This window comes from Prunus avium, chromosome 1 (assembly GCF_965620075.1).
Source record: "Prunus avium chromosome 1, drPruAviu1.hap1.1, whole genome shotgun sequence".
In the NCBI taxonomy this organism is placed as follows: Eukaryota; Viridiplantae; Streptophyta; class Magnoliopsida; order Rosales; family Rosaceae; genus Prunus; species Prunus avium.
In genome coordinates, this window is record NC_142284.1 from 41,818,539 (window position 1) to 41,839,375 (window position 20,837).

A 20,837-nucleotide genomic window follows, 5' to 3' on the forward strand; every position below is an offset into this window, starting at 1 on the left:
TTGGAAACCAAAGAGAGCCTTCACCTTCTATAAATTACTAGGCATTGCCCAGACAAAAATCAACTTCTCTGGGTTACTGCAAGCCTCTAAACAACCATGAGAACCCACTTCTCTGAGTGGCTGTAAGCACCCCCAGCAACCATCAGAGCACCTTTCTTCAACTGCTGCAAGCATTCTAGCAGCCATAATAGTCATTCCTGAGCCATTAACCTCCATCCTTTGGTTGCTGCAAGCATCCCAGCGACCATCGACCAATTCTCTCAGCTGTTGCAAACTCCTAGCAGCCATTACAACCATGTCTCCTAATTTCTTATCCTTGAAATCCATCATCTTCTCTATAAAGCCTCACCAAGCATAACTCCAAGCCTTTCCTTCCTCCTCATACTCTACCAAGCTATAAACACCATATCCTTCAAGCATCAAGCTTTTCCTTCTATTCTCCTTCTTTTGAAACTCTTAAATCACCATAGCCATAGCTTCAAACAACAAATTCTCAACACCCAAACTAAAGCATATCAAACACCAAGCCAAGCACAAGCATTCTCATGTGCTAAACTTGTGGGTCTTTAGCTTTCACACTCCAAGCTTTCATGCCAAGCTCATATAATCTCAGTTCAACATCAGCAAATCATCTTCACCCATTTTCAGAGCTGCCGGAAACGTCAACACAAAATATGGAGCCCCTGGAAGAACAACAGAGTACTCCACTAGGACTTGTTTCTCCTTCGGGATGCTTTGGGTCTAGTGTTTGTGCCTAATAAATCACGGCCATGAACTGGCCGAAGGAGCCCTTTTTCTCGACCCTAGTACTTTCTCGAGAAGCTAAAACGCAGCGTTTCGCCAAGGTGCTTTGCCTTCCTGAAGATAAAAGAAAAACGCTAAGGCATGTTCATCTCGGCCTCGATTGCGGGCCGAGGCCGAGGCCGAGCAAAATCGCGGCCAAAAATATTAAAGTCAGATCATCACGTGATAGCAGGGACCCATGCTTCATTTAATGAAGTAGTGCCTGTTTAATGCAGCAAACCCACTGGCCACAAATAAGCATTTAATGCATGAGGGAAGGTGGGAAGTGACTGAAGTCAGGTTTTGGCGACAGAAGACAGAGTGATTAGACGTAGACATTCTCACAAGAATCCTTGCAGCTTGAGAGAATAGGTCACCAGCTATCAAGGCCATAAATGCGTCTCCACGGCCAGAAGCGCAGAGTTCATGATCGGGGCGGCGGCCGAGATTCACCAGGATTTATGGGGTCACACCACCATACTTCACGATCCCAAATGTCGATTGGACTACCCACTTGCTCTAATCAGGCTCTACCATGCAGATTTTCAGCCTCGATTACTCCTCCAGGAACTCTTCCTATAAATACAAGGCTCAAGCTACATTCAAAGGGTTCAAACACCAAACCAAAGCCTCTCACGGAGCAACTTATTTTTTCCTGTAATGCACTTTCAATATCTTTACTTGCTTTCAAGGAGTAGTGTTAGACTGTAAGGAAAATTCATTCATCAATATATCATACGACCCTTGATTTTCAAGGCGTCGGAGCACCATCCCTGTTATTCGTTCACTCACCCCATATATCATACGACCGTCGCTCCCTGAGCAACGCGCTGGAGCACCGCCCAAAACCCACTACCAACACCATCACTCAACGGCCTTGTAGTTCAGGCCGTGAACCTAACAGCCGAGACTAGTTCCTCTCTCGGCTACAATCGTTTGATTAGAAGACGAGTTCAAACAGGCGCACCACTTATCCATCCTACGCTCATCAACATCTCGACGCACGGTAAACCGTGCTGGCACGCCCGCGCACAACCGCACCGCACCCAAAAGCAAGAAGCCGCGTGTCAACGCATATCCCCTCGGCCCGGAACTCTAGGCCGTGAGATTTGCGCGGCAGACATCTAGTTTTCACTAACTCAGAAAAAGGGGCAACGAATGCCTAATTCACCATTCTATGGTGGTCCAAGAATGAACAAGCCTGGACAAGTTTTCCGATGAAAAAAGACCCCAACAATTATCTTTATTATGGGATATTATCTTTATTTAAAGAGATAATATCACTAATTAAGATATTATTCTTATTTGGAGACATCATCATCAAATTAGGAGCTTTGATCCTAATCAAATCCCTAATGGACTCAATCTCTACAATTTGGGGAAAGAATAAACTCATTCCAAATAGAGTTTATTGTTTGCAAAATCCTAGCACACAAGGAGCTTATAAATACACGGCTACACCAAACATTCAAGGTACTTCTAAAATCATAGAAAAATACCTGAAACTCTACATTCTCTCTCTCCCTAACCGTTGGCAACACCACCGCCGCCAACCATATCTCTCTCATCTATCCATATTCTTACATACACGGCTCCGGCCACCACACTTGGCTCTGGTTGCCCGATTCACACCATAAATACATCTCTGTACCATTTTTTTAGCTATTATTTCTCCTAAATTCATTCAACCTAACTTAGGCATCGGAGGGTGTTCGGTTCATTTTTACACATGATTTTTCATGTTATTCACCCACTATTTTGAGTTAGTTCTTGACATTTTATAGCTTTTTACTTCCTTTTTGTGTTTTCTTAGATTTTGCCTTGGTTGGGATGAAAATGAGCTAAAAGTGCATTATTAGTTATAAATTCTGTTTTTGTTCATTTTCGTAGGTCAACTTCTTGGCCTGGGATCAACATGCTCTGGTGCTCGGATGAGGTCATGATCTTCATGAGACTTGTTCCAATGGATGTTAACTACAACATATCCAAATTTGAGCTCCATTGGACAAGTATTGCCTATCCAACCAATCCATCATGTTACCACAGTTCTGGAAATCCGGATTTGGCCAGCTTTTACCTCCCTTGTGTCATCTTAACTTCTTGTTACCATAACTCTTGGTAACAAGGAATTACATTTGTAAAATAGATATTTTCTGAGCTTTTGGCATCTTTGTGAAGTCAAAGCTCCATCATGGCAAGGGGACAATGGGCTAAGGCTTTATCAAAGGTGGTAGTTTTATATTAAAAGGTAAAAGCTGGAAAGGAGGAGAGAGGGAGGAGAAGTCAAAATTGCAATCTGATATTGGGAGCCTTTGGATCGTGGGAAATCAGGCTATTCCACATTCTACACAACTTGAGAGCAGCTTTTGGGGAGCTAAGAGCAAGGAAGGAGAAGGAGGTGCAGCCAAGGAAGAAAGGAGAAGACTTCCACCATTGAAGACTTCAAGCTTTCATCATTTCCAAATCTGTAAACTCCTTCTAGTTATATTTCGAGTTTGTATTTGGAATAAGTATGAGCAACTAAACTCCATAGCTAGGGCTTAGGTTGAAGCCCTAAACATGATTACCTTATTGTTTTGATGCTTGAGTGTATGAATTTCTAGATGTTGTTGATGAACCCCATTCACTAATTGAATTTTATGATATGTGTTTGCTTCCTTTGCTTAATCACCTTAGGTTGTATGCATGTAGCTAAAGTTGAGAAGTTGTGTAAGATAACCAAGAACACAATTTCTAATTAGCAACAAATGATTGAACTTGTTTAAGTGAGCATCATGTGAATTGGTTTCTTGACAACAATTGATGAATTCCAATTCACCAAATTAATCTATCCTTGATGTGTGTTTTCCTTGATTGATTACCTTTGAAAGCATGCTTCTTGAGGTTGTTGGGATTATGTGTATCTTCATGTTTTCCTAAGCAATAGATGGATGGAGTAAGAACCATACATGTGAATTGGTTTCTTGAATACCTAATGTAAACACCATGCTATTAGGGTTCTTGTGATGTTCATATTCTCTTTGAACTTAATGGGTTTTCCTTGCAATCGAATCGAAGTACGAACCATACCTAGGTTCGGTTATGAGGAGGGCACAAGTATTGTAGCACGAACCATGCACTTTACGTATATTAGAGAGAATCAATGCGTCTTGAGCCACGACCCATGGTCTTGATTGCGAACATCTTCATCAATACATTTAGAGTTCATCACTTGAGTATCCATGAACATGGGTAGAATTGTTTAGGGTGGATTCCGAAACCCTAGTGTTTGTTACATTTTAATTTCACATTTTGATAATTCATCTCTGCCATTCACATTTAAATTCAAAGTCCATTTACTTTCATGCAATAGAAATAGGTCACTTGAACCAAATCAAAAAACCCCCCCAATGTGTGTGTGAGTTGCGTGTTTGACACGTTTTGTGTCTTTGTCACTGAAATTTGTTTGTTTCCGTAATTGTTTTGGGCTTTTGGTCCGCGTTGTGTTCTTGCATTTTCTGTGCTGATTCCAACCGTATAAAGAACGTGAATTTTGGATAAACGGTTGGAAAGTTATAGGTCAAAAACTGGACAGAGGTCGAAACTGAAAAACAGAGAAACGAATCTGTCCAAATGGTGATAAACGGGTGATAGAAAGTGCTGTTTGTGTTTTTCTTTGTTTTCTTGTGTTGTTTCATTTCTTTTATCTTCCTTACTTCATTTTTAGTTTCCAATTTGTATTGTGTTTGTGTGTTGTGTAAAATTAGTGTTCTTTACGTACTCAAATTAGAACTTATAGGAAACCGACAAGTTCTTCGTGGGATCGACCCCGTACTTACATAATCTATACTTCATTAGATTCGTGCACTTGCGGGTATTTTTAATTGGTTGTTTGCACATTAATTTGTGTCCTTTTAGGAATGCAACAATTTTTGGCGCCGTTGCCGGGGAACTGGCACGGTTGCTTATTTGTTTTGTTTGAGTATGTTTAGAGTACTTATTTTTATTTTTGTTTATTGATTGTTGTTTCATTTTATCTTGATTTGTTTTTGTTTCTTTTTCTTACAGGAACATCCGAGGAGTCACCTCCACCATCTCCAATGGCAGCCGCAACTGAAATTGTGGAACTTACTATGTAAGAATACTCCAATAAATTTGTGATGGAAGAAGCAAATGTTTTTGGCTCATTTCATAATGAATTGCCTATGAATGAATATTTCCGACAAACATACAATTCGGAGTGGAGAAATAATTCAAACTTCTGGTGGACCGACAATCCAAATTTTCAACAAGGGTCATATCAACCATATCAAGGCCAACATAATACTTGTCCACCTTATGGTCAACCCCAATTTTATAATCCACCACCACTTAGTCAATCTCACCAACCACCTCAAGGACCAACTTTGGAAGAAATTGTTGCTTCAATGGTTAGACACACAGATAGTTTCATCATACAGAGGAATGACACCCATATGCAGAGGAATGATACCCACATGCAGAAAATGGTTAAGGCCATTGCCAATCTAGAAAATCAAGTGGGGCAAATTGTCACATCTTTGAGTCAAAGGGAAGCTAGGATAATGTCTAGCCAAACAGTGATACAAAATGGGCGTGAGCATGTTCAAGCAGTTACCTTGAGAACTGGTAAGGTAATTGGTGAAATTGATGGTTCTAAAAATTTGATTCACAATGTTGATGAAATGCAGGTTGAGCAAGTGATTGAGCCTAAGGAAAAGGATGAAATCAACAAGGGGGAAGATAAACAAGCAGCATCTTCACCTGAGTGGATCCCAAAGCATGAACTTGCAAGAAGGGCAAGAAAGGAGAAGGTAAGTCGTGAACCTACTGATGAAGATATCTTACATGCTCCTTTTCCTCACAGGTTGATGAGTTCTAGGGAAAATCAACATGCCAAGGACATATTGGAAACTTTCAAGCAAGTGCAAGTCAATATTCCTTCCTTGGATGCAAACAAGCTCAAGGAATGCGAAACTGTTGCATTAACGGAAGAGGTTTCTGCTGTTTTGCAAAGGAAGCTTCCTCCCAATTTGCAAGATCCAGGAAGTTTCACAATTCCTTGTATAGTTGGTGATAAATTGTTTGAGGAACCTTTAATTGATTTCGGTGCTTCAATTAATCTAATGCCATATTCTGTTTTTGAAGTACTAAAGGAAGACAAGCTGAACATCCATGTTCCAAGCACCAATCATATGTTCAATGTCACTCCTTCTACTCAAATGAGAAGGCCACCCGACCCTAAATATGTGCCTCCTCCATCTAATCCACGTATTGAAGAGCGCTTAAAATTGCTTTTGAAACCTACTCATGTGCATAAAAAGAAAAGAATACGAAATGGGTTGATTAGATGGCAAAGGGATTTGAAGAAACTTCATGTTCGGCACAAGGAGGCGATTGAGCCAAAACCCCCCAAGTGACCCAAGTATGTTGGAAGTCCGGCAAAAGACTTTAAACTTAGCGCTTCTTGGGAGGCAACCCAAGGTGAATAGAAGAAGTTTGTTGTCGTCCTAATCGCTTCAAAGTGGAGTTTCTCTAGACTCAAACTTACTTTTATTTTACTTTATTTATTTATTTTCCTTTTGAGTTAGGATTTCAATCTCCAACCAAGGTAATTTCGATTTTCTTGTTGTTTCTCTTTGTTTTTCTTACTTTTACTTTCCTTTACTTGTTTGTGTTTCTATTTTGTTGTTAAGTTTGGGAAGTAAATTGCTTCATGATTGCACACACTGAACTTTGGCTCAAATGTTTATTTCATTCCATACATGTGATTCCAAACACAAACTTGAAAAACAAAAAAAAAACAAAAAAAAAAACATAAATTTCTCAATCACATGTTCATTGTTGCATTTTGCACCACCTGAGGCTTCTGCTAATTGCCTCTGTCTGTTCTTGCTTGTAGAACCTGCAACAGCTCTACATGATCTTCATTCCTCTTTTGCAGCATCTCTACATGCTGGCTGGCACTGTAGAGCCGCTTCTGCAGGTCCGCCACCAGAGCTTTCAGGGCCGCCACCTCCTCACTCAGTGCCCCGCACTCTCGTGTTCTCGCCAGTAGGCGCATGCCCAAATTTGTGGCCGAGACCGCGTTGAGCACGGTTAGATTGTGGGACTCGTCCACTGCCATCTGGTCAGACCTCTGCGCCACATGCAGATGATCTGCAACTGTAAGTCTGCTGACAGTCATGCCCTCCGGCATTACTGCCCTTCGCGACACCACCTCAGAGAAGTTTGAGGCCGAGCCATGATGGTATGAGGAGTTTGGGAAGATAGGGTTTGGAGGAGCCCGTATCTGGGCATTTGGTGGTGCAAGCGACAACTCAAGGTTAAGGTCATCAACAAGCATATCTGGGGATGCCATTGATTTTTCTGTCTGGGCTTTTTGATGGTTTTTCTTGAGTTTGCAGGTTGAAATGCAGGATGCTCATTCTTTCAACCGAGAAGTGGTTTAAATAGACTTATTCTCATAGGGGAGCCGACACCACTTTGTATTTCCGGAGCAATTTGCGGATGAGTCAAGTTAAACAGGGAAGCATTTCTGCTTTCACTTTACTTTCTTTCCCTCCCTGTTTTCTGGTGCATTGTGTTTTGATTTCTTTTTAGTTTGTCGTCTTTGTTTTATTTCCGTTGGGGAAGTGTGCTTTGTTTCTTTTTAGTTTGTCGCATTCCCTTTATTCAAGTTTGGGAAGTGCGTTTTGTTTTTCTTCTTTGTCTTTTGCAACTTTCTTTTCTTTTATTTCCGAAAACGAGAAATTGAAAAAAAAAAAAAAAAAATTTCACCGAAAGGCAAAGACAAACAGGCACACCAATAATACACTAGAATCATTTTTTTCCAGTGCTCGGTGTCTCGACCATAGGACCCTTGAGTTTAGCCCTTTGGCTATCCACTTCCGGGGCTTCACGCACAGCCTCTTGGGGCTCATCACTCGAGCTCCCAAAGATTGCATTCTTAGCTTGAGCGTAACCACTCTCGCGGTCTGTTTTCTTGCGTTTTCCCGGTCGGTCTATGTCCTCCAGCTGCTTTCTCATGTCATGGGCGTAAACACTTACCATCTTTGAGAGATTTTTGTTCTCTTCCCGCAACGCCTCCAGCTGGTGTCGATTCACCTCTAGTATCCTTGCCCTTTCTGTTTTTAAACTTTTAATAATACTCTGGCACTCTTCAACCATACTTCGCTCTGCCGCCAACTGACCTCTTAGCACCTCCACCTCATGGGACTTCGCAATTAGGCGATGACCCACACTTGCGACTGTTGCTGTGCTTTGCACGCTTAGTGCCAGAGCATCGCTCACGACCCGGTTGTCATCCCTTGATCCCAGCACCCGTATATCCTTGGGAGTCACTAGATTTCTAGCAACTCCAAGGGCAACATCGTTGTCCAGCAGTATCGAGTCATTCACTGTCACGTGCCCCCGTGCTGAGGCAAAGTAGGGCATCCACACTGGTGCCACTGCTTGGCCCTGAGTCTGAGTTGGTTGAGCTAGGTTGAGATCCAGCGAGAATGGGTAGGAAGAGGCCATTTGAACTTTCTTTTCTTTTGTTCTTGCTTTTCTCTTTTGTGTGTTTCTGAGTTTTGTGTGTTTTGCCCCAACTCTTTCTCTTCTTCTTTTATAGAGTTAGTTTCTACGTAACCCTAGCCACTGCGCTTCTGGTTTGGCGCGGCCCTTGCGGCCTATCCCCCTCTATCGCCTCACCTGTCCCCCAACCCCTTTAATTGCATTTCCGCCTTTCAGCGCTTTCAAGAAACGAAAGTCGTCACGCCTTCCTATGAAGGCAATAATTCTGGCTTGGGACCGTGAGAGAGACCTCTGCTTGTCGGCACGTCTCTCACTTTGTATCCCGTGACTCACAGGAGCCGAGACATCAGGGCCCACTTTTTTTTATTATTTTTCTGAGTCCTCGCTCTTTGTGTTTCTGACTCAGTTTCTTTGTTTTATATACTTCCTTCGCTTTTGGGCTTTCCTTTGGGTTGGGCTTTCATTTTGGTTTGTGCGTTTCTTTGGGTTGGATTTTTGCGTGCGTAGGACTGTTGTTAGGGCTTACTGTTCTGCTTGTTTTGTTTTGTTTTGTTTGGTTCAGTTTGGTTTTGTTTTGTTTTGTTTCGTTTTGTTTTGCAGCCGTGTTGTAGTTGTATTTCTTGTTTGTTCTTGTTTTTACTTGCTTTATTCCCTTTATTTCTTGTTATAACATTGTTGATGCCTAAGTTCTTTAACATTGAGGACAATGTTTATTTTTAAGTTTGGGAAGGGATAGCAAGTCTTTTTCGTTTCACTTAAACTCTTGCTTTCTTTTATTTTGTTTTCTTTTCTGTTTTGAGTCTTTTTGTTTTCAAGTCACTTTCCGGACATATACGATGAGATTGTGATGAATGTTTACATGACTTGATTGAAAATGCTAAAAAAAAAAAATTAATAATAATAATAATTTGTTATTCACTAAATGGCATCGTTCTAGCATGATATGTTTGAAACCCTCTATGCACTTGCCATTTGTTTCATAATTCTCCAGTTGAGGGATTTGCATGATCCAAAGAATTGTATCAAGCATGAATTAGACTTGTATAACCATATAATGTGAGCTTTGAGCCTTTTGCTTCAATTCATGAGTGTTATACACATATTCTTATTTTCTTGTCATCCGAGTTGTTGTTTGATCTCATTATTCATTGATTTGGTTGAGCACTTAAAAGTCACTCATTCTTGTGCAATTTGATTACATGACATTTGAGAAATGATATTGAGGCCCTCTTTGGACCGTTTGTGCCTTTCAAGCTAACCGTATGCATGCTTAAGCATGATTTTCCATTGTTAACCACCTTGAGCCTATATGTATGTAAGCCTTTTCTTTCAAGTAACCAATTTTTACTTCTAGCCTTAGCCTGAAAAACAAGAATATACCTTTCTAAGGAACTCATGAGCTTTAATTTAGATATGTTTTTCATGCTAAGTTTGGGAAGGGTTATTACATTTCAAAAAAAAAAAAAAAAAAAAAAAAAAGAGTACTTCACTCAAAGGGTGAAAGAAAAGAGAAAAGTTGTGGTTAAGTGGCAATGGTTTCAAATCCAATTCCATGTTTCTTGGTTGTTCGAATGGAAGGAAGGAGTGTGAATCATAATTAGTGGAGGTACAAGGCTTTGTGGTCTATTTGATCACCCCTAAAAAAAAAAAAAAAAAAAAATTGAAAATCTTAAGCGTGATGTTTCAAAGTCTTTTAGTCAACGATTATATGCTCTTACATTGTGAGTTCCTTGGACTTTGTTGTATCCATATCCTTCATTTCTTACTCACCTTGCACCCTTAGCCCCATTACAACCTATAATAAAGACCTAAATTGATCCTAAATGTCATGTGGTTGATTTGCACACATTTTTCAGCTTTTGAGTGTTTAGCATCCTTCTTGAGATCATATTCATGCATGTTTTTCAGCTTGCTAATTTTGAGTTAAGTCCCTTATGGTTTAACTCTATTCTCATGTCTATTATTGAGTGATGCATTGTAACCCTCTCCCGAGTGATTCATTTGTGAGAGGACAACTTTGGTGAGATTTGAAGTTACATTTGTGCTTGGTATGATTTTTTGAAGTTGTGTGAAAACTGAAATTGGAGAATGAGTTTCATTTGGCCATCACACTACTACACTTGAGCATGTTGTGTTCTGAACTTTGCCGCCTTGTGACTAATGTCTAAACTAAGTTTTTCTTGTGAAAATTTTTGAGTCATTTGCATAAGTCACTCTCTCTTTGGAAAGTGTTCGAAAAGTTTTGTTTCGAGTCTTGTTTTAGTTTCTGTTTTGCTCGAGGACTAGCAAAAGATAAGTTTGGGAAGTTTGTTCGGTTCATTTTTACACATGATTTTTCATGTTATTCACCCACTATTTTGAGTTAGTTCTTGACATTTTATAGCTTTTTACTTCCTTTTTGTGTTTTCTTAGATTTTGCCTTGGTTGGGATGAAAATGAGCTAAAAGTGCATTATTAGTTATAAATTCTGTTTTTGTTCATTTTCGTAGGTCAACTTCTTGGCCTGGGATCAACATGCTCTGGTGCTCGGATGAGGTCATGATCTTCATGAGACTTGTTCCAATGGATGTTAACTACAACATATCCAAATTTGAGCTCCATTGGACAAGTATTGCCTATCCAACCAATCCATCATGTTACCACAGTTCTGGAAATCCGGATTTGGCCAGCTTTTACCTCCCTTGTGTCATCTTAACTTCTTGTTACCATAACTCTTGGTAACAAGGAATTACATTTGTAAAATAGATATTTTCTGAGCTTTTGGCATCTTTGTGAAGTCAAAGCTCCATCATGGCAAGGGGACAATGGGCTAAGGCTTTATCAAAGGTGGTAGTTTTATATTAAAAGGTAAAAGCTGGAAAGGAGGAGAGAGGGAGGAGAAGTCAAAATTGCAATCTGATATTGGGAGCCTTTGGATCGTGGGAAATCAGGCTATTCCACATTCTACACAACTTGAGAGCAGCTTTTGGGGAGCTAAGAGCAAGGAAGGAGAAGGAGGTGCAGCCAAGGAAGAAAGGAGAAGACTTCCACCATTGAAGACTTCAAGCTTTCATCATTTCCAAATCTGTAAACTCCTTCTAGTTATATTTCGAGTTTGTATTTGGAATAAGTATGAGCAACTAAACTCCATAGCTAGGGCTTAGGTTGAAGCCCTAAACATGATTACCTTATTGTTTTGATGCTTGAGTGTATGAATTTCTAGATGTTGTTGATGAACCCCATTCACTAATTGAATTTTATGATATGTGTTTGCTTCCTTTGCTTAATCACCTTAGGTTGTATGCATGTAGCTAAAGTTGAGAAGTTGTGTAAGATAACCAAGAACACAATTTCTAATTAGCAACAAATGATTGAACTTGTTTAAGTGAGCATCATGTGAATTGGTTTCTTGACAACAATTGATGAATTCCAATTCACCAAATTAATCTATCCTTGATGTGTGTTTTCCTTGATTGATTACCTTTGAAAGCATGCTTCTTGAGGTTGTTGGGATTATGTGTATCTTCATATTTTCCTAAGCAATAGATGGATGGAGTAAGAACCATCCATGTGAATTGGTTTCTTGAATACCTAATATAAACACCATGCTATTAGGGTTCTTGTGATGTTCATATTCTCTTTGAACTTAATGGGTTTTCCTTGCAATCGAATCGAAGTACGAACCATACCTAGGTTCGGTTATGAGGAGGGCACAAGTATTGTAGCACGAACCATGCACTTTACGTATATTAGAGAGAATCAATGCGTCTTGAGCCACGACCCATGGTCTTGATTGCGAACATCTTCATCAATACATTTAGAGTTCATCACTTGAGTATCCATGAACATGGGTAGAATTGTTTAGGGTGGATTCCGAAACCCTAGTGTTTGTTACATTTTAATTTCACATTTTGATAATTCATCTCTGCCATTCACATTTAAATTCAAAGTCCATTTACTTTCATGCAATAGAAATAGGTCACTTGAACCAAATCAAAAAACCCCCCCAATGTGTGTGTGAGTTGCGTGTTTGACACGTTTTGTGTCTTTGTCACTGAATTTTGTTTGTTTCCGTAATTGTTTTGGGCTTTTGGTCCGCGTTGTGTTCTTGCATTTTCTGTGCTGATTCCAACCGTATAAAGAACGTGAATTTTAGATAAACGGTTGGAAAGTTATAGGTCAAAAACTGGACAGAGGTCGAAACTGAAAAACAGAGAAACGAATCTGTCCAAATGGTGATAAACGGGTGATAGAAAGTGCTGTTTGTGTTTTTCTTTGTTTTCTTGTGTTGTTTCATTTCTTTTATCTTCCTTACTTCATTTTTAGTTTCCAATTTGTATTGTGTTTGTGTGTTGTGTAAAATTAGTGTTCTTTACGTACTCAAATTAGAACTTATAGGAAACCGACAAGTTCTTCGTGGGATCGACCCCGTACTTACATAATCTATACTTCATTAGATTCGTGCACTTGCGGGTATTTTTAATTGGTTGTTTGCACATTAATTTGTGTCCTTTTAGGAATGCAACAGAGGGCCTTTGGCTAACACCCCTCGGGTGTGGTCTATTTACTCCAATCTTTTTTACAGGAACCGAGGAAAAGAGAGAAAGAAGATCAAAGGTTAAAGAATCCATAAGCAAATATTCTCATGTGAGAATTTTTGCACAAACAGCAGCAGCGGAGGTAAAGTTTGATGTTTGAGTGGCCACAAGCTTAAAATTATGAGATTTTTTTGTGCAATCTATGCCTATACTCTCTATATAGTCAAGGATGTAATAAGATGGTAGGGGGCCCAGGCCATCGTAGGCTTATGAATAGCTCCGCCCCTAGAGGTTGGCAATCTGTTGGGAGAGTTAGGAGGACATTTATGGAAGTTTGTTGACTTGTTTCATGGTCCCCTACTCTTTGGCTTTAGGTAGGGTGGCTGAAAGCTCCGTGTGCAGCTTTTGTTGACTTGTTTCATGGTGCCCCTACTCTTTGGCTCTAAGTAAGGTGGTTGAAAGTTGGATGTGCAGTTGGAGGAAGCTTCCTCCTAAGTTCAAAGGTTGATCTACACTAGCATTATAAAGTGGAATTGATGCAAGAAAGCCAAGTACTATTCATTGTACTTTATTTCCTTTTTTTTTGGTATGAATTTTTTTATACTTTAAACTATTAATTTTGATAAGCTTTTCAGATAATATTTTCGGTTGCCACGTGTCACTATTTATTATAAAATTATCACCTAAAATTTCAGATAACATTTTCTGATAAAATTTTTGAATTAAATTTTCAGATAAGATTTTTGGTTGCCACGTGTCCATCATTTTCAGAAACGATTTTCAGATGAGATTCTCAGTTGCCACATGTCTTATTTCAGATAAAATTTTTGGATATTTATTTTAAAAAAATTATAATATCATATTTCAGATAAGATTTTCAGCCTCTAAAATTGCACCGCGTGTCCCATGTCAGATAAGATTTTCATATATTTATAAATATATATATAATCTCATATTTCTGATAAGATTTTCAGCCTCTAAAATTGTGCCACATGTCCCATGTCAGATAAGATTTTCATATTTTTTTAAAAAAAATTATAATCTCATATTTCAGATAAGATTTTCACCCTCTAAAATTGCGCCACGTGTCATCTCTATCTTCTGAATCCCTATATAAAACTACACCATCAACTCATACCTCTCACACCATATCTTATCTATTCCTTCATTTCTGAGATTTTACAAAACACATTCTACTCTCAATGTCAAACTTGAGGAGGGTGTTGGAGAGGCAAGAGCGAGAAGAGGAAGAAATCCGACGCAGACATGCTGAGGAAGATCAGGAGGCCGATGAAGAAGAGGAAGAAATGCTTGTAACGGTGTGTATGCTTAATGACCAAGGCAACACCACAGTCGTCGTGCCCCGAATGTGGATAGACGTAGGCAGTCTCGGGGTAAGAATCTCTTGGAAGATTACTTTATCCTAAATTCGTTATATCCTGTTTCTAAGTTTCGAGAGAGATATAGAATGTAACCACATTTGTTCCAAAAAATATGCATGATATTTGTAATTATGACACATACTTCATTCAGAAGTATGATGCTATTGGAGTTTTGGGTCTTCTCCCGGAGCAAAAACTTACAGCTGCTTTGCGGATGCTTGCTTATGGGGCATCTGCAGAGCAGGTGGATGAGATTGCAAGGATGGGAAAATCAACTATCCTTGAGTGCTTTGTGAGATTCTGTGATGCAATAGAAAATCTCTACATGAGGGAGTACCTTCGCAAACCTACGCCTAAGGACCTCCAAAGGCTTCTGCAAAAAGGTGAGGCTCAAGGTTTCCCAGGAATGATTGGAAGCATCAATTGCATGCACTAGCAGTGGAAGAATTGCCCAACTGCTTGGCAAGAAGATTATGGGAATCGAAAATGCCAAAAAAGTATAATTTTGGAGGCCGTAGCTTCATTCGACACTTGGGTTTGGCATGCCTTCTTCGGAGTTGCCGGATCTCAGAATTACCTCAATGTGCTTGGTCAATCCCCAGTCTTCAACGATATATTGCGAGGTCATTCCCCCCAAATCACGTACCAAATCAACAATATCGTATACTCTGGTGCGTACTACCTTGCCGACAGAATTTATCTTAAGTGGACGACATTCGTGAAAACAATTCTGAATCCCCAATCCGAGAATTAAAAAAGCTTTGCTACCTTTCAAGAAGGTAACAGGAAAGACGTGGAAAGGTGTTTCGGTATCATGCAAGCTCGTTGGGGTATTGTTAGGAGTGCTGCTCGGATGTTTGATGAGGAGGTGCTACGGAGCATTATGATGACTTGCATCATCCTCCATAACATGATTGTGGAGGATGAGTATGATTATGATGCTCCAGAGGTGTTCGAACCGGATCCTATGAACAAGGCCTTGACAAGAATTTATGAAAGGCTGATGGGACCAAATGGACAACCATGGAGCACGAACTGTTACTTCAGCATGGTCGATCCAACAACCCCATGATTAATCGTTACCAGGAAATGCAATCTTCGGATGTTCACGAGAGGCGTCAAGTTGACTTGATCGAGCACTTGTGGGAGATGAAAGGCAATCACAATGGATGAAGTCAAGATTAATGCTTTGTTTTCAAGTTTGCTTTATTTTGTGTGTGGTGTGTTTGGAATTATGCTTTGTTTTTAACTATGCTTTTAATGATGCTTTGTTTTGTGTGTTGTTTGCAATAAAATAAGGTTTGTTTTTAATTAAAATTTGTTTTCATGTGCAAATATTTTTAATAAATAGTCATATTATTTAATGCTTTCTTTATTGACTAAAAGGGAAACAATAATACATATGGCAAATCTTTCAATCCAACCAAATGGTTTTGATCATTTAACCAATCCATATTGCTAGGTCCGTCATCATGGAAAAGTTTTCTTCTCATCACATCCCTTCGTTTCATCTTCCAATAGGACTTTGTTTCAGGAGACATATGGGTGGTATCCATGGCCATGATTTTCATCTCTCGATCCTCCATGTCTTGTTCTTGTGCTTGCTGCCTTTCAATTGCAAATGCTTCATGTTGTGCCTTGTCCGCTTCTTCTCTTTTCAAGTCTCTCCCAAGTCTCAGTGCACTATTCTTAGCAATTTGCTCCAAAAATTGTGCACATTCATTGTTTGAAGTGCTCCCTTTCTTTGCCTTTGCGGCCTTTCTCCCAACAGGTCTCTACACACGTGGGAGTGGTGAGTCTTGATCCATTGGGGAGTCCAATGGCGAATCGGTTGCTGGCGAATCGTGGAGCGGCATCTCATTCAACACAACCGTCGAAGTAGTGCAAAGGATTTTGAATCTCGAACAATTCTTCACAATTTGGAATTGCAAGAAAAAAATTGATTATGCAACAAAATATAAACAATTTAGAAATGCAAGAAATAAAATGATTATGCAACAACAAAATAAATATGTAAGACAATATAAACAATTTACAAATGCATGCAACAAAATATAAATAAATTAGAAATGCAAGAAAATATAAATTTAATATGCAAGAAACAAAAAGTTACGTTAACTTGAATAAAACGAGAATTATAAATATTTTACCTCATCAGTAAGATTTTGACCACTTCGAATGTTGTCCCTTGCTTTTGCCAAAGCATCTCTCTATTTCCCTAACTCTTTATTCAAAATTTTCCACCTGGATTGCAAGGCCATTTCCGTCCGAGTCGAACCGGATCTATCAGCAAATTCTTCATGAATTTTTCTCCACATATGAGAAAATTTCATCTCATTGCCTGACATAGGGCAATGACTAACTTTCACCCAAGACTCACACAACACAATATCTTCCACAATAGTCCAAGCGCCTCCGGCTTCGACAGAAGAGGCCATTCGTTTTTTGATACAAATGGAAACTAGTAGAAAAATGTGAGTGAAATGGAAAAAATATTGGAAGGAGAAGAGTTTGTATGAAGATTTGGTGTGGAAAGTGAATAAAATTGATAGGTATTTATAGGGAAAAAAATTTGAATTTTTTTGGCTAAAAAAACAAGGGTCGTCGGATTTCTGGAAAAAAAACCATCGCATCGCCTAGGAAGCACCACATGGCATTTTTCCGTTGGGTTCTGTCAACGCTGACGTCAGCGAGCGGAAGTCAAATTTTTTTACCGTCAGGTTGCAGCCTAAGCAGGATTTGCTTGTAGGCTTGCTCAGTTCGGTGGGTCCCAGGACTTGCTCGGGCTGGATTTGCTGCGCTGGAGGGGGAATTGCGCTGGACATGCTCTAAGAGAGAAAACCAAATATAAGAGAGTTCATGAGTACATCAAAGTGTTGAGCAAAGGATGTGAGAGAAACAGATTGTGAGGATAGTGTTCTAAAGGGGTTTTTATTGGTAAACCAAAGTTGTAACCTATCTTCATTAGTGAAATTTCTTAAGGAGATCACCAAAGAGAATGTAAGCAAATTGCTAAACCTCTATAAATTCTTGTGTCCTTTGTGCTTGGTTATTTTCTATGTGCATGTGTGAGTGTTTGACACATTCATTATGTGTTTGTCTAAAGTCCATCAACAACAAGATCATTGGGAGTTTTCTGCTCAACATAGTTACGGTGATTGCTAAAACATAGAGCCTGAACTTGCTTTAAATCGAAATTAGAAAATGCCAAACAACGACATCTTCGAGGTACATTCACTGAAACTAAAATTCAAGACAGTCTGCATGCAACGCAACAAAGCCTTGGTTGAAAAGTAAAAAGAAAAACTCCTATTTTCTCTTTGTTTCTATTGGTCATTGACGGTGGCAATTTAAACATCACGAGTGCAACTTCTGCCTTAGATAAGTTTTACAGTTTTAATGCAAAAGAATCATCCTTCGAGCATGGCCTTAGCAGCATCAATCAATAGTGGTCTGAATTCTTTTGAAGCTCGACCAAGCACTGTGTATCCTTCCTTGTCTTCCACATCAACATCAGCTCCGTGCCTTACTAGAAGGAGAGAAACCTGTCACCAACATAAATTAATTTAACAGTGATTTGATAAAACCTTGAATTATGCTTTCTGCTGCTACACTAGACTAGAAGTTAATACAAAGTTCTTCCCATGTCAACTTGGCAACCAAATTGATAACATAGAAATACACCGTTAGTATCTACCCAGCGGGAAAAAGGTAATAACACAAGGTCTCTGAGTAAAAGGTGGGAAAACAATACAAATTGGTTCAAACCTAAGGAGAAATAATATAAACGGGTCCATGAATGTTGTATATTTTGCAAATTTCCTCATCATTAAGTTGACAATTGTTTTAGATTTCACATTTTTTATACAAAAAAGAGGGATATTGAATGAATAAATAAATAAATTTATACAAAAAAGAGAGACAAATACACAACGTGCCTATTTGTCAAGTAATAACGAAAACAGGAATGAAAAGCGTTTGGATGAAGAATTAAACACAGCAACATGCCTCATATATCACAAGCCATCCAGCTTTAGTGGACAGATTAAGCACTCATTCAACAGGCTCTAAAAAGCTCATATATTCCAATCAAGTTAATAATTAAAGAAAAGAAAAATGAAATACTATAAATTAAAACCAAATATTCATTTACTAAGACCTCTCTCCCAAACTATTTATTTCATTCCTATAAATAGAACCAGAAATGCTCGATCCCAATTAGCTTATTCGAGCGTGCATGAGGAAAGTAGATTCAACAAGGCCTTGTTTATATCCAAAATGCAATAAAAGTGCAATCAATAATGTAATTCTTTAACTACCAAACACAAATAACCATGTGTGTGAGCCAAAAGTTGTAAGAATCTCTTTCTCAGGAAGCACCCAAACCTACCTCTTGGTTATAGCAAATCACTGCACTCATAATAGGAGTCTGACCCAATCTATCAACAGCATCAACCTCTGCGCCCTCCTCAATTAAAAGTTCACACAACTGTGATTTCGCAGTGCTAGCTGCACGGTGCAATGGGGTGCAACCAACCTAACCGCAATGCATACCATATAATTAGAATTCACCAATTACAAGAAATTAAAAGAACATGTGAACATGACATCAACACATGGTGCTCATGAAAATGGATATACATTGAAAGTAAAGTTCCCCAGATAAAACTCTATTGTTTGAAGTTACACACCTTGTCTTTCAGATTAACCTTTGCCCCATGTGAGATCAAAATTTGAGCAATCTCCAACCATCCCTTGCTGGCAGCATAATGAAGGGCAGAGCGACCCCCACCATTTTTCAAATTAACATCAGCTCCTGTTAAGAACAATAAATCAGAACATTGAGATTCCAATTAAACCACTGGTCTAAATTTACCATTCACAAAGCCTAACATTGCCTAACCAAACACACAGAGCCAAACTTGACATGATAAAACAATTAAAGGTGCTAAAAACGACATAAAGCAGAAACTAGGAAATCTGACACCTTTACCTTTGCTTAGCAACAGCTCAACTATTCCAGAATTCCCAATGCTGGCCGCAGAATGAAGCGGTGACCATCCATCTTCATCCACACTGTTTATCACATTTTTTGATTCATCAGCAGCTAGTAGTACCTTTACCACCTGCCTCCACAGATAGCCACAAAATCATCAACTTTGAAGCAGAGAGCATTAAAATTGAAGCAAATTGAGGATACTTCACAAATTTTATTTTCAATTCAAACTGAGAGCAAATAGAAAACATAAGACAGCAAATTTCCTATTATTTTCCTAAAGTTTCTGGGCAACCAAATGGGATACGGAGGAATGTGAAAGAAGACGGACCTCAGAGTTACTCGAAGAGACGGCGACGTGGAGGACGGAGCGGGCGTCATCGTTCCTGAGAGACAAAGCTTCGGCAAGCTGCTTTTGAGAAAGCGATTTGAACACCGAAGCATCACCAGCCTCAGCGGCTTTAAACAAGTCTTCGGCTTTGGGTTGCTGCTCGGATGACTTGGGAGGATCGATCTCCATGTCCATGGCGAGCTGTACGAAACAAGGTCGGAGTTAGGGTTTTGGCGAATTTCAATTCTTCCCGGTTTTTTTCGTGCTGGACAAGTCGTGACTTACTGGTGATAGGACGGTAGTCCCACTGTGCGGTGGAATTGTGATATGCTTGTGTGCCACTCCGAGATTGATCTGGCCGGTACATATAACCTAAGAAACTTAAAAAACAAATACATAAAAAAATAAATGTAACAAGAACTGAATTTGATTTAGTGGTACTTTTCTTCTCATCATAAAAAAACCAGATGTGAAGTGGTTTGTTGATTGAAGAAATAGTTCCAAAATGCATGCTGCATGTAAACAAGGTGTCCCAAAGGGGTGACCTGAGAACACAAGAGGCATTAGTTATTGAATGCCTCTTGTGTTCTCAGGCATCACTCCTTTGGGGCAACCATATGTTATATGATCTGGAATTAACTAGCAATGATTGAGAAGGAGCACTAAGGTGCTTGTGTTACTTACTTGTAAGTCGCTATTGATTATATAAGGGTTGAGTCTTGCGTAAATTAAAACCTTCATGTGTCACAATGTGGTCATTTTATCGGCATCATAGAATGTCGTCATGTACAGATATTAGATAGAAAAAGCTTTGGCTCCTTTCGCCAATGAAAACAATACACATCATGGAATGACAACACTCTCTACTCTCTCTTTGGTACGCAATGGCGTTCGTGCCCTTGAAATTGAGAGAAACAAGGGTCTTTTTTGTCATTTTGTCCCAACCACCCTAAGCCCAGAAAAACAAGCCCACAAATTACAAGTATGGTAATGGGCACCCCAATTCACAAGTAAGCGGCCCAAGATTGACAACTCAAATTCAAATCATCTGCCCTTTGCACCTTTCAGTCTCTTTCAAGCAGTTGGAAATCAAGTTGAAGAGGGGGCGTGTCGTCTCCAGTTGCTGCTCAATGACCTCCACTCACAAATATCTGTGATGTTTATCTTTAAGAGGGTGAAGAGGATGAGCAGCAAGAGCCACAAGAAACGTGTGGCCGACAGGGTTGCCCGTGTCCCCCCTCTAACTGACGCTGAGAGAGGCGAGGCTGAGGAGGACCCATCAGCCCATTAATATTTGTGCTTTCTTGCTTTTA

At 39.5% G+C, this 20,837-nt stretch overlaps 1 protein-coding gene across 2 annotated transcripts; it reads right to left on the reverse strand.

Moving 5' to 3' along the window:
• Positions 1-17,352: 17,352 nt before the first annotated feature.
• LOC110751440 (Ankyrin repeat family protein) lies at positions 17,353-20,773 on the reverse strand. 2 transcript variants are annotated; one of them, XM_021951913.2, is made up of 7 exons: positions 20,209-20,773; positions 19,810-19,896; positions 19,525-19,725; positions 19,191-19,323; positions 18,889-19,013; positions 18,588-18,734; positions 17,353-17,742 (listed from the first exon to the last, which is right to left on the reverse strand). In XM_021951913.2, exons 1-7 carry the CDS (start codon positions 20,263-20,265, stop codon positions 17,608-17,610), a joined length of 885 nt encoding a protein of 294 aa, XP_021807605.1. In that variant the 5' UTR covers positions 20,266-20,773; the 3' UTR covers positions 17,353-17,607. The 2 variants fall into 2 exon arrangements, with proteins under 2 accessions (XP_021807605.1, XP_088102549.1); XM_088246423.1 differs by having other exon boundaries at positions 19,810-19,904.
• Positions 20,774-20,837: the final 64 nt, after the last annotated feature.

Bases quoted from the DNA above. Each gene is read 5' to 3' on its own strand.
- LOC110751440 (XM_021951913.2), bottom strand. From the start codon at position 20,265: ATGAAGGTTTTAATTTACGCAAGACTCAACCCTTATATAATCAATAGC. The intron at 19,897-20,208 runs GTAAGTAACACA...TAAGTTTCTTAG, and splicing joins TAATCAATAGCGACTTACAA to GTTATATGTACCGGCCAGAT. The intron at 17,743-18,587 runs GTAGGTTTGGGT...TGTTGGTGACAG, and splicing joins TGATTTGCTATAACCAAGAG to GTTTCTCTCCTTCTAGTAAG.